Source organism: Zootoca vivipara, chromosome 5, assembly GCF_963506605.1.
Source record: "Zootoca vivipara chromosome 5, rZooViv1.1, whole genome shotgun sequence".
Lineage (NCBI taxonomy): Eukaryota > Metazoa > Chordata > Lepidosauria > Squamata > Lacertidae > Zootoca > Zootoca vivipara.
The window spans coordinates 48,270,808-48,283,487 of record NC_083280.1 but is presented as its reverse complement, the minus strand read 5'-3'; the positions used below and the strand labels follow the sequence as shown (position 1 = coordinate 48,283,487).

The 12,680-nt window shown below is 43.2% G+C and overlaps 1 protein-coding gene across 2 annotated transcripts in view; it reads right to left on the bottom strand.

Annotated features, from left to right (window-relative positions):
* MXI1 (MAX interactor 1, dimerization protein) overlaps positions 1-12,680 on the bottom strand; it is a 75,131-nt gene that overhangs the window by 50,665 nt on the left and 11,786 nt on the right. The window contains exons 1-2 of one of the 2 annotated variants that reach the window (XM_035132469.2): positions 9,346-10,118; positions 8,774-8,906 (exon numbers count right to left, since the gene is read on the bottom strand). In XM_035132469.2, coding sequence (XP_034988360.1) covers positions 8,774-8,906; positions 9,346-9,418 — 206 coding nt within the window. In that variant the 5' untranslated portion in view covers positions 9,419-10,118. Of the gene's footprint in view, positions 1-8,773; positions 8,907-9,345; positions 10,119-12,680 lie in introns of those variants that run through there. The other variant, XM_035132468.2, reaches the window with a different exon arrangement.

Sequence of the window (12,680 nt, the reverse complement as noted above, 5' to 3'; positions counted from 1 at the left end):
CAAACAGAAAGAATAATATACATGCAGAAGTAAGCAGCCCAGTTCTGTCAAAAAGCATCGCCTACCGCAAGCCTCTCCTTTGCCACAGGGTTCTGGGATAGGAGTTCAGGCAAAACAGGTATTTTGTATCGCACGAATCTGGCACATTTAATTAAACTCTCTCTCTATCCCCAAGTATTTGCACTTCCTAGATATTACCAGGTACTGGACAACATCCCATGTATGTGGTCTGCGTATTCTAAAAATATCAGCCCTGCAAAAGAGTTTAAGAGACCTACATCCTACATATGTTGTCGCAGCTCCAATACATTGAGGCGGGGAGAGAAAAGTCAGAAGGTAGATCTCTAAATCCATAAAATCAGGAGTAACCCAGCACAGCTGACATTCCACACAACCCCACGTGGTCGCTGGCATCTCAATGCCACCTGCAATCACGTTCGTCTTGTATACTGTGGCTCAGTTATCTGTCAGAATCCAGTCGTGTGTAATGAACTCGGGACACACCGCACACAACAGTGACACATTCGCGTGCACCATATATAAAACGCATCTGCAAATATATATTTGGAAACACAGTTTCAGAGCCATTCACACTTTACTTTTTAAATGTAGGCACATGCTACATTTTTTAAAAATGCCAAACTACTTTAGCAGTGCCATCAGTTCCAAACGGTACCTGGGCATTTAAATGGTTAGGTTTCTCTGCAGTGTGCACAGAAATGGTGACTGAAAAAGGATTGGGCCCACATCTGTTTATTACAGGGAAGCCCAGCCACTTAAATGGACATGAATCATCCACAACTGATGGCACAACACATGGAATTTGCTATTTAAATTCTGGTAGTTTGAGTACTCAGGTTAAAAGAGAGATGAACAAGCCCTTACAGAATTCAAAATGATTCAGTAACATCTGTATTTCATTTACCAGAAATCAAGGGCTAAAACAGAAAAAAAGGACAGAAGAAAGAGAAATTCAGTCAGAATTAAAACCTGAAACAGACCAATAAGGGGTCTTCTGGGAGTAAAACCAAAACCAAAACAAATAAACCCAAATCCATCACAACAAAACAAATATAGAGCAAAGGATCTGGGAGGACCTTTCCATTATGATGATCCTCATGAATAAATTTTAAAGCAATCTGGAAAGATCTTTCAACAATCAGTGTCCATATGCCTCATTTCATGCAGACAAAAATATCCTCAATTTCTATAGACAAAAATATCCTATCAGATAAGCAGTGCAAGCCTTAACACGGGCATCCCCAAACTTCGGCCCTCCAGATGTTTTGGACTACAATTCCCAACATCCCTGACCACTGGTCCTGTTAGCTAGGGATCATGGGAGTTGTAGGCCAAAACATCTGGAGGGCCGCAGTTTGGGGATGCCTGCCTTAACACGTCAGGAAAGAAACTTCAGCAGTTTAATTCATGAAAATTTGCAGGATCAGGACCTTGGGGAAAACTGGCTTTTAAAAATATATCAAACCAAAACATATGCATTTACCCAGGCTTTTAACAAACAACAACAATGCCACTGTTTTATGTTACTATTTTTTATGGATTATGTAAAAAAAAAAATGACCTTCCATGATTTTATAAACCACTTTATGAATCTATTGAATTGAGAGATGGGTTATAAGTGGCTAAAATAAAATCAATCGAGGTTCGAATCCATTGCACACTTAAACGTGAATTAGCACTTCTGAAATCAGTAAGAATTACCGTATTTACTCGAATCTAATGCTCACCTTTTTTGGCCAAATTATGTTGTGAAAATTAAGGTGTGCATTAGATTCAGTGGCACATTTACATCTGCCAACTTTTTTTTAGTTGTTTCAAGGGTCTGAAAACTGAGGTGTGCGTTAGATTTGATGGTGCATTAGACGCGAGTAAATACAGAACTTCTAACTTAACTTGCATAAAAATAATTCCATATAAGAGATTTTCATATTCCCTAATGGCGCTAGCAGCAATAAGGAAGTAACTTTATTTGTGTAACATTATCACTATGTTCTGTGTTGCCACTCCACAGCATGTACTTAAGAAAATGCCAGCAGCCTTGCCAAATCTCTTTCTAAACAAGGGGGGGGGGAGCACACCCTACAAATTGAAACCACTGAATTGTACACTGCCTAAACATAGCAAAACAGCAATTGACTTCTCTGACTGGGCCTAGGATTTTGCGAAGAGCTTCAGGGCTCGTCTGGGAAACATGACACTAAAAACAGTGCTGTGCCATTTCACAATTTTTTTTTTTCATTTCAAATGCAAGTGTTGCATTTTGAAGAGGGCAAAAAGTTTGCAAGAAACCTCCTACCTTCTTCCATGCCTGTTCACTGCCATTGTTCCTATTGTTTATATATAGAGAGAGGGGGGAGAGAGAGAGAGAGAGAGGGAGGCAGGGCTTCTTCACTATGCAATTCTAGCTAACCAGGGATCACACATTGTGAATAGAATGATGTCATCGCACAGCCACATTTGAACATACAATGATTTCAGCAAGGGCAAATGAAGCTTACCCACTGCCCTCACACTGAAGGAGCGCAAGGAAAGAGAGAATGCATGTCTAAAGCTCAGGCCACCAGGCTGTTGGTCCCCAACTTGCTTCACTAGGCAATTTCATCGTATGCTAGCCCTACACAGCAAATGTCCCTCCTTTTCTTGTTGCACGACATGAGCTAGGACAGATAGCACATAGGAATATGGATTCAGATGCAGACACTAACCATCTCCACTGCACTGATTTCAATAGGATACTCCTATGGAAGAAGAAGAAGAAGAAGAAGAAGAAGAAGAAGAAGAAGAAGAAGAAGGAGGAGGAGGAGGAGGAGGAGGAGGAGGAGGAGGAGGAGGAGGAGGAGGAGGAGGAGGAGGAGGAGGAGGAGGAGGAGGAGGAGGAGGAGGAGGAGGAGGAGGAAGAAGAAGAAGAGGAGAGATGCTGGTATGCATATTCTGCACTGAAAAGTGCTTTGAGTACCATCACAAAATGGCTGCTAAGGATGGCCAAAATGAGGTTCTAGTACTCTGTACCAGTGAGTGCTGTCACAGAGTAAGCCTTGTGTACAACTATGAGAAGAGAAGAATCCTTGGAAAAGACCCTGATGTTGGGAAAGATTGAGGGCACTAGGAGAAGGGGACGACAGAGGACAAGATGGTTGGACAGTGTTCTCGAAGCTACGAACATGAGTTTGACCAAACTGCGGGAGGCAGTGCAAGACAGGAGTGCCTGGCGTGTTCTGGTCCATGGGGTCACGAAGAGTCAGACACGACTAAACGACTAAACAACAACAACAACAACTATGTTCAGATGTGCATCCCTTTCCTGCCCTGATGAAATCAACTACATATAACTGAACTGCCACAATGGAGCAGCAATTGTGCCTCAGCAACAGGGATGTCTCTCCACCTCTACATACCTAACACCTTGCAAGGAGTTTCATACCCCTTTCACAAAGGGCTGTGCAAAATTGTCCAGAAAAGAGAGGCACAAAACGTTCATGAAACCCAGTGCTCGTCTCCCATTTTGGCTCAGCGCTACTTAAAACTACTTAAAATCAGGACATTCAAAAACAGTGTGGCTGGAAGTATAGAAACTTGGGTGCACTTTGCATGTACATTCATAGAAATGTTTTCAGGATGAACAAAAATATTCCAAAATAAGTACTTTTTCAGATATCTTCTTTCAAACAGCAAAACAGCATGATGCCGAACACTGCCCTCAGTGGCTGATTCATACATAAGTATGGAAGGATTTATTTTTGTCAGTGTAATAATAAGGTTTCCTCCCCCCTCCCCTTTTAGGACTTTACCAAGTATACATAAAGTATACAGCAAAATCTCTTGATACTGTAAAATGTATGGATGAAGGTTTCCCCCAAAAAACAAGTACTGTATGCCCTTATTGAGCTACTCATCCTCTCAATATGTTTCTCTATTTTCCATTATAGACCAATGCAATGCGCTCCATAGAGTCCAGGTTAGCTCTACACTTAACTTACAATATTCACTTAGGCAAAGGAGATTGTGCTGTTTAGAAGCCAGAAGCCAATCTTCATGCATGTCTACTCAGGACCCAAATTCCCGTGCTCAGCAATGCCATGTCTCTACAGTATAAATATGCTTAATATTGCACCATTGGTTCTGAAGGAAATTCCATACAGTTCAAATTAAATAGGGGATATATGGCCCTTGCTGCCTGGTGGTATAAGGAGAGAAAAGGAGCCAAGGGGAAAGAGGTCCCCTCACAAACCTTAATCTTAAATCCTAGCAAGGCCCACTTTTGACTTCTGTCCCTTTAACGAGCATCTTCCCACAATGACGACGGCTAAACGTGCTCTTCTAAAAATAAAAGCATGAATTGGATTGCAACACAAATAGTCAAGCCTACGGACCAAAATACCGTAGCACTCTACTTACTCTACCTTACTCAGCACCAAGTCACTGTATTAGATGTTTCAGAGATGCCACAAGTTTTGTTACAGAGCAACTCTCTCCGAATTGTCCACTTTCCTACACAAGCTGGGCGTGAAGCGGCACTTCCTGACTTTGCCTACTAACAGCCACCAGTGCTCTCAGCCTCAATTTGCCGTATCCTTTCATGAACCCTGTTAGACTGAGGGATTACACAGCAGACCATTTTAACTTCATTAACCTGATTATATGTTGGAAAAAGCATCCGTCTGCATGCATGCGGCTTTCTTGATTTCCTGCTCATGCAATAATGCTTTGGCTATTGAAGAGCCACCGAGCTACAATCCACCAGACTCCACTCCCACACAAGTCCTATTGAAACAAGTCAGGGTTGTTCAGGAGCAGTACATGGGGAAGCACAGCACTGGCATGCATGGCTGAAATGAGTAACTGCTAGGCAAGCAGACGCGTTAACCACCCCTTTGGTTATAATGGGACAAAATGACATCCGTGTAGAAAACTTAAAATCCAACCCCAACCCCCGTTCACAACAAATAAACATTAAAATAGTGAATGTGCAGAATAAGAACACGACAAGTGTATATTTCATAGGGGCTGGAAACGTGCAGAGGTTTCACCCAACAAAGCAAAGGCCACATTCACATACAAGGTTAAGCCATTAAGGGTGGTTAGCTAAACCACACTGTGCATGAGCTGCCTGGCTTAAAGCTGTGTCCGAACCTGCAGTCATGGGTCAAACAGTCCAGGATTGCAGGTGCAGAGATAAAGCTGAACCAGATGCTCCATGGTTTGTTTCCCTGCTGGTGGAAGGGAGACACAAAGCAGGAGGGCTCAGGTTGCATGCAATTTGTGAGCAGTTTGGTTTCACAAAAAACAGCCATCATAGCTTAGCATTACATGTGAATGCAGTCGTAGTTCAGTTCTCTGTCCTGGAATCTAGCTGCACATGCAGTACCCAGAGAATATCAATATTCATTTTGTAAATGGAAAATAATTTTCTTATAACCATTGCTACTTAGGCGAAGCAGAAAACCCCATAATCTACAGGCAATGTAAGGACTATGATGTGACATTTGACAGTTCAGGTATCTCCAATGGAGAACATTGCCAAATGATTATTCTGAGATCCTCAAGACACCGTCAGTTACCTGCTTTAGGCAGTTCAATAAAAGCGTCTCTCTCCCCCACCCCCCCGACCTTTCCTGATTTTCTTTTCCTTCTTATATCTTTCCCTCTCTGATGTGTTTACATTTTTATCCTGCTTTTAGTATCTGTGTATCATATTCTCATGTTATGTTTCAAGGCACATCTCCATGCTTTAAAGCACCATGTTGAACACTGCTTAGACTTTTTTTTAAGTATTAAAGCAGTCAAAAAAAATTCAGAACAAATAAACAATGCTCAGGGGAAATGCCACAGCAAAAATAAAATACAAGTACAGGACCACAAAATTATACTTCCATCTATGGAAACCAGCAGATTTTTCACCAGCCTGCTTCATTCAGCACCTTATTCATGCCCTGCTGATTACCATGTTAGCTTGGTAGAAGCACGTCATATGGAGAATACAGCACATAATTCTGCATGGCACTACTAAGGGAAGAGTGTGAGCCAAACTAAACATGGTAGGGGCAGCCACACAGCCCTGTGCAAATGGTGCAGTCATGTGAATCTAAAATGGTAGGTTCTGGGGTTTTTACAACAAAATGTGCACATTGACAAGCAGAACTAAATTTTTGTCCCATGCCGTAACTCCCTATATTCCATCAAATCATGGTTCTCCCTGCCCACAAATCCAGTGCAATTCTGGTATTAGAAGCAGGCTGGTGAAAAATAAATTTATTTTTATGCCTGTCCAGCCCACAGGGTTTGTTTTTTTAGGAAGCTCCTGTGATAAAGAATGCTTCAGTGCTGGGAATCCTGACACTCAGTATATATACTCAGTATATACCCCCTGTTGTCCTACTGCTGATGCAAACACAGAACAACAACAGCTTCCTCATTGCAAATAATCTAAATGGTGTCAAATACTACATTTACCCTACTAAGTAAGGAAAGTTGTGAAGTAATCATTACTCCAGCTCTAGTAAAGTGAAATTCCTCTTCCAGAAACAAAAACACTCACTGTACATTATTTTATATGCTTTGAGGCTTATTGGAGATTCAGAAAACATAGGCGAAGGCCTCAACAGCTGGAAACAGTTCTTCTAAATTCAGCCCTCCTTACCTATTAATACACTTTTATATTAACCACACACAGGCTTGTGTATATGGAAGTGCTCTTCAATTTAGAACTGTTTGAGTCCTTCCCACCCCACCAATAAAGTCAACACCAGGAAGTAACAGAAATGCCGTCAAGAAAACAGAAAGCACACTGAAAACTCATCACCAATTATGCCCACGAACTCTGCTCAAGATTTTACTCCGGAACATTCTATGACTCCAGAGCTCTGGAAGTGGGAGGAGGACAAACCAAGAAGTAACCTTCCTTGTATTCATGGGACTGACTTTTGAATAAGCGGGCAAAAAGATGGGCTCTTAGATTTTCAGCCTTCAGTATCTCTGCCTCGTCTGTCTTTTTAGCAGTTCTCTCACCTCACACCTTGCTTCCTTTTACTCATGGTTCCTTCCCTCCTTCCATCAGCAGCTTCCACCTACCCCTATTTGCTATGTTTTACATTCCCTTTCCTTGCACACCCAACCCATACCTGAAAAGGGACAGTGCATACTCCTGCATTGCAGGGGGGTCCTGCTGCCGTCTCTCTACCAGGCCCAGGACAGGCCTGATAGACTACAAAAGGACTGCTGCTGCCCAGAAAAGAGTACTGTTTACATTCTTTTAAAATGATTTTCAATTGTGTCATTTTTAATTGTTTCAAACTGTTTTTATGTGTTTTGGGGTGGTTCTTCAACTGTTTTTGTTTATATTTTGATGATGTATTTTGGATTTTTATATTGTAATTTTATCTTGTGAACCATCCTGAGACCTGCAGGTATAGGGTGGTGTGTGTGTGTGTGTGTGTGTGTGTGTGTGTGTGTGTGTGTGTATAAAACTAATGACCCTCAGGATCCCTTCCAAAGCCTGTCCACATCCTGCCCTTTTAAATCTGGGGTCTTCCTTGAATGATGATTTATTATTATTTATTGTTGTTGTTGTTGTTGTTGTTGTTGTTACAACCCAGGGCAAAATTCCTGTGACTTTTGGGGGAACAAGCCGGCAAAATTATTTTTAGCCAAACCTGCATGTTGTTTGACACATCATGCAAATAAATGACCTCTATGCAGAAATTGTGAATGTGGTATTCTGACATTATATATGGCTAATTCTGAGGGCATCGTTTAGCTTTAATAACTTTATGTCTCTACAAAATGGATTCTAAATTAACTTCAATACACACAAACACAAACATTTTAAAAAAGGGAATGATTACCGACCACCTGGGTAACTTTGGACAAGTTGGTTTAAGTATATTCAAAAGAGAGCAATAGAATGAATTTATTTCAGGAAAATGCAACCACCAAAATCAAATTACAAGTGAAACCTTCCAACTAAAGCAGTCCATGAGGCTTCAGAAATATTATCTTTATTGAAAAGAACTGTGCAGGTCTTTTTTTTCCTTTTTTGAAAGATTGCAAAAACTTGTTGACAACTCACTACTGCATAATGCATACCACATGAGGCATAGAAAGCAGGTTTCTACATTACACTATTAGCAAGCCATTCACATAGTGGTAGGTAGTTTAGTGTTATGTGGTCATACTACTACTACACAAAAGTAACATAAAGCAAGAGTACATCAAGGGGCGCCTATAATTTCTTTGGGAAACGTTTCAGCAAATATGGCTAGATCTAGAACTGCAGGTACGTATGCACTCTCCAAAACAATATTTAGCCTGCAATCCTAACAAACTTACCAAGGAGTAAGCTCCACGGAACACAGTGGGACTCATTTTGGAGGTAACATGCATAGGATCAGGCTCAAAACCAAGGTTAGTTTCCCTAGAGCAAAATCATCCTTGCTTAGAAAAGCCTTCAGTGAGAATGAAGGATGGAAAGTTACATAAAAGGCAGCATGGCACAACCTGCAGAAGCAGAGGCATTACATAGCCAGCTCGCTCTGCTGGATTTAAAGAGCCAGCTACCAGAACAGCATGTTGGGAATTTTTTCTATTAAAAGGCACAAGCCTACAGCTTATCAAGAACTGGGAGGAAGTGAGATCGCAGAGAAAAGGAAACTGAATCCCCAGAAGTTGCAAGCAAAATACAGCCTACTGTGCCTGATGGGCTTACAAAGGATCACAAAAGCCTTTTTTCTTTTTTTTTACTCCCTGCAATTGGTACCTGTTAGCAGTGCCCGTGCTGCTCCCTCCGCTGCTATGCTTTCTTGCCCGGCTCAGCCTCTGCGGTGGCTTTGGGTCCTGCAGTCCAAGGCTCGGCATGGAGGGGAAGGTCGAGGCATACCCATGCTCACACTCTGCAGAAATCACCAGCAAACGGGGAAAGAGAAGGATCAGTCAAGAGGGAACAAAACAGTAGGTTCCAAGGACACATGAACTTAGGGAGGAAGCTTCAGCGAGCCCAGAGATAAGTCCTCAAGGAGTGGCTTCAAACAACCAAGAACTCTGGCGGGTAAACAGGGGCTAAAGACAACAAGTCACCTGTCCGAGGGAGAGCCCAGAACATAGCAGGCAAATGCTTAGGATGGCATGCCAGCAGTTCCTAGACTCTGCCATTTGGGGGGGGGGGCATCTCTCCACCCTGTTTATCTACAGCATGTGAGCCTGCTCGCCCTCCCCCTTTTTCCCAAGACCTCCCCAAACACCCCATTCATTAAAAAGGAGAGAGAGAACAATTATTCCCCCTAATGGGGGACGTGTCATTCCAATCCCCACCCCCTTCCTCAATCCAGTTACCTCTCTCTCTGCGCTCCAGGTATTCAGCTGCCTCCAGAAGGCGCTGGATGTTAATCATCTCCACCCGTTCCATAGCCCCTGGGTTGGATGAGGCCGCTTGCCAGCCCCTGGGCACTCTTAGATCTTCTCCTGGAGAGTTGAGAGGAAGGACTCCCCGCTCTCCCCTTTTACAATAAGGGTGGCAACAACTCCGCTTCCTCTTACCGGGAGGGGACGGGCACAGGGCAGCAGGCGAGGCGGTACTAAGGGGCTGCGGGGTCCTTTCTGATGCCTCTGGGAAGTTTGATCAGCGAGACCAAGAAATGAAGAGGATCTAACAACTCCTGCCGTAGTTGCCCCTGGACCCTGCCCACATCCTACCTCGAGAGCCTGGCGCTCAGTCTCCTGCCCCTCTTCATCCCCTGGTCAAGGAGCACCACGACCCGCCTAGTCCTGATCCTTGGCTCTCGGGTGCTCTTTCCCCCTTCTCCGCCGATCTTGCCCCGCGCCTCCCCCTCCCTACACGCCGAGTCCCACCATCGATCCCTCCTCCGACCTCTCCGTCAGCCTTGCCCCGCTAGTCCTGCATCCTTGCTCGCCGTCGCTGCCCGCTCCTTCCCTTGACCCTACACCTTCCCATTCAACCTCGGGGCTGCCCCTGCATCCATGGTCCAAGCCCTGTTCCCTGGGATCTGGCGGTCGTTTTCTCCGCCTCCTGCAGCAGATCCTGTAGGTCCCTGCCTCTTTCACAGTTTGTTTACCTCTGGTTAGAAATCATGGGAGGCGGGGGGAGGGGACACACGCGCAAGCACACACACACGAGAATACTCTGCCGCGGGGCCGCTTGGGAAATGTAGTTTCCCAGCCTGCGCTCCCCCTTCAAGGGCGGGGAGCATGCACAGGAGCAGCAATAGCATTGTGGGAAGCCTCTTGCCTTCCGCGTTGCGCGCACCCTTTCGTGGCTGGACGAAAGCAGCTGCAGCAGGAGTGATGCAGGAGGGTTTCTTTCCGCCAAGACGCTCGTTGAGGGAAGTCGCTTGCATTTTAAAGTGTCACTCGCACTTTGTGCAAATTAAGCCACTAATTTGCACAGAACAGCTAAGGAGCCAGAGCCTATCTGGGTCTACTCGGAAGTAAGCGCCACTGATTTCAGTGGGACTTGCTCCCAAGTTAGTGCGCACGGAATTGTGGCACAAATGTGTGTGTATGGGGAGGGGTGCCATTACAAGACTGCATATGTTCTGTATTGCTTTTGTTTTTATTTTTTAAAAAAGCATTTTAATGCCTGCCGCGAAAACTACAAAATTCTGCTCTTGCAACTCTTCGAGCAGAAGCCGGAAGTCAGTTTCGCTGAGATCAGTGGGACCTGTATTGAAGTAAACACATTTTTGATTGGACGAAAATCCTTCACATCATGTTCCCTTTGTGGCAGAGCTGTCCGGTAAAAACGCGGTAGTAGGAGGGTTAGTCTGGATGGGGACCCTGCTGTTAATCCACCCGAGGTGGTGTAAAAAGCACAAGGTCAAACGTATTCAGAATCAGCACTGCCAAATCTCAGCTTCTGGAGTCTTATCAGGACAGGAATATCTCAGCCTAGAACTGCCCACTCTGTTTGCATGAAAGGCCCCCACTTACGCTGATTTGTCTCCATGCCAGTCTGATAGGTGGTTTGTTGCTGCTGGCCAGCATCACCTGAAGCGTTATCAAGTATTTTAATTTTTGACTGGTGATCAAAGATCCCTGGTTATTTCATCGGTGGGGGCAGAGGAACAGTTGATGGAAAGCAAGCATGCACCCTTCTCACAAGTGGTCCTTTCCTTCACCCACCCCCTACCACTTTGCCAGACCCCTGAAATTATTTCAAGGAGATACACTTTTCATATTCAGATTATTCCCAAATAATCAACTGAAAATTAAAAGAAGGCTGAAATCCTAAGCAGGCTTACTACTTGAAAGCTAATTCCATCAAAATCAATTGGACTAACAGCACAAGCCTAACCATGGCTACTTATACATAAGCCCTATTGAATTCAATGGAATTTACTTCCAGGTAAACAGGATTAGAATTGCAGCGTTACTTAAGAGAAAATAGGTTTAGGGTGAGAGTGTTAACATGGAAAATACTGTCATTTCTCTTCAATATAATGTAAGGAGAAAAATCACTCTCGCCCTCAAATTTTATTCTTCTGTATGGGAGCATGTACACTTTGGAATTCCCTGCTCATTGATATTAAGCAAGAGCTTTTGCTGTACTGTTTGTTTGATTTGACTGTTTACCCAGGCATGTATTTTTATATAAAACTTTAGTTTGCAATTCATATTTTTAAGTGCTGATTTTATTTCAGTTTTTAATTTTTTCAGTTTAACCTTTTTTAACATCTGATTTTATTGGTAATTTTAATGTAGATGTTTTAGGTAAACTGCTTACAGGTTTGGATCATTAAGTGTCTAAATCCTGTTATAGAAATAAATTTCAGAAGTCCACTCTTCTGCTTCTATGCCCCCCCTATCCTTTTTTATTGGTGCTGCCATTGTTGCCACTCTAGAAATGCAATAATAGGCCAGCTTGAACTAACCTGTCCTGCAGGTTGATTAAAATTCGGCTAATCAAACATAAGCAAATAAAAGAAAAACAAAGAAAAGAAAAAAATTAGAAGTTATAAACTGAACCACCTAGGCTAACAAAAAATGCAACATAAACTGTCACACAAAAGCAAGAGTAACATCATACTTTTATTAAGAACAAATTAAAAGCCATAAAGAAATTAGCGAGCTTTTCAGGTGATCTAAACTCTTCAGCAAACTGGATGGTAACACACACACACACACACACAGAGAGAGAGAGAGAGAGAGAGAGAGAGAGAGAGAGAGAGAGAGAGAGAGAGAGAGAGAGAAGGGGGCACACAGAACTGCTGAGCACATAATGGAAAGACAATGTCTGCAATTTGTAATAGCCAGTGCTTTTTTTCTAAAAAAAATGTTTAGGGGTATGCTCATTTTCCTACTCATATTGAAATACTGCCCCTCAATGAGGCCAAACTTAGATTCACAAAATGTTTAGGGGTATGTGTACCCCTGCGTCCCCCCAGAAAAAAGCACTGCTAATAGTTGCAGACAGAATGATGGGGAGGACATGCTGTGCAGAAGTACAGGACAATCCTATGCATGTTTCCTTATTTCCCCAGGTTGAATGTGCATAGGATTGCAGCCTTAATTAAGTTAGACCAGGCTTGATGCAAAGGATCTCAGGTTGTCCCAAAAACTGTAAGGACAGAGAAGCACATCTGTTCTCTGCAAAAATATAAACGCTAGCAGTTCTTCAGGCATGCCTCTAGCCCTAATTGCAAGACAGAAGG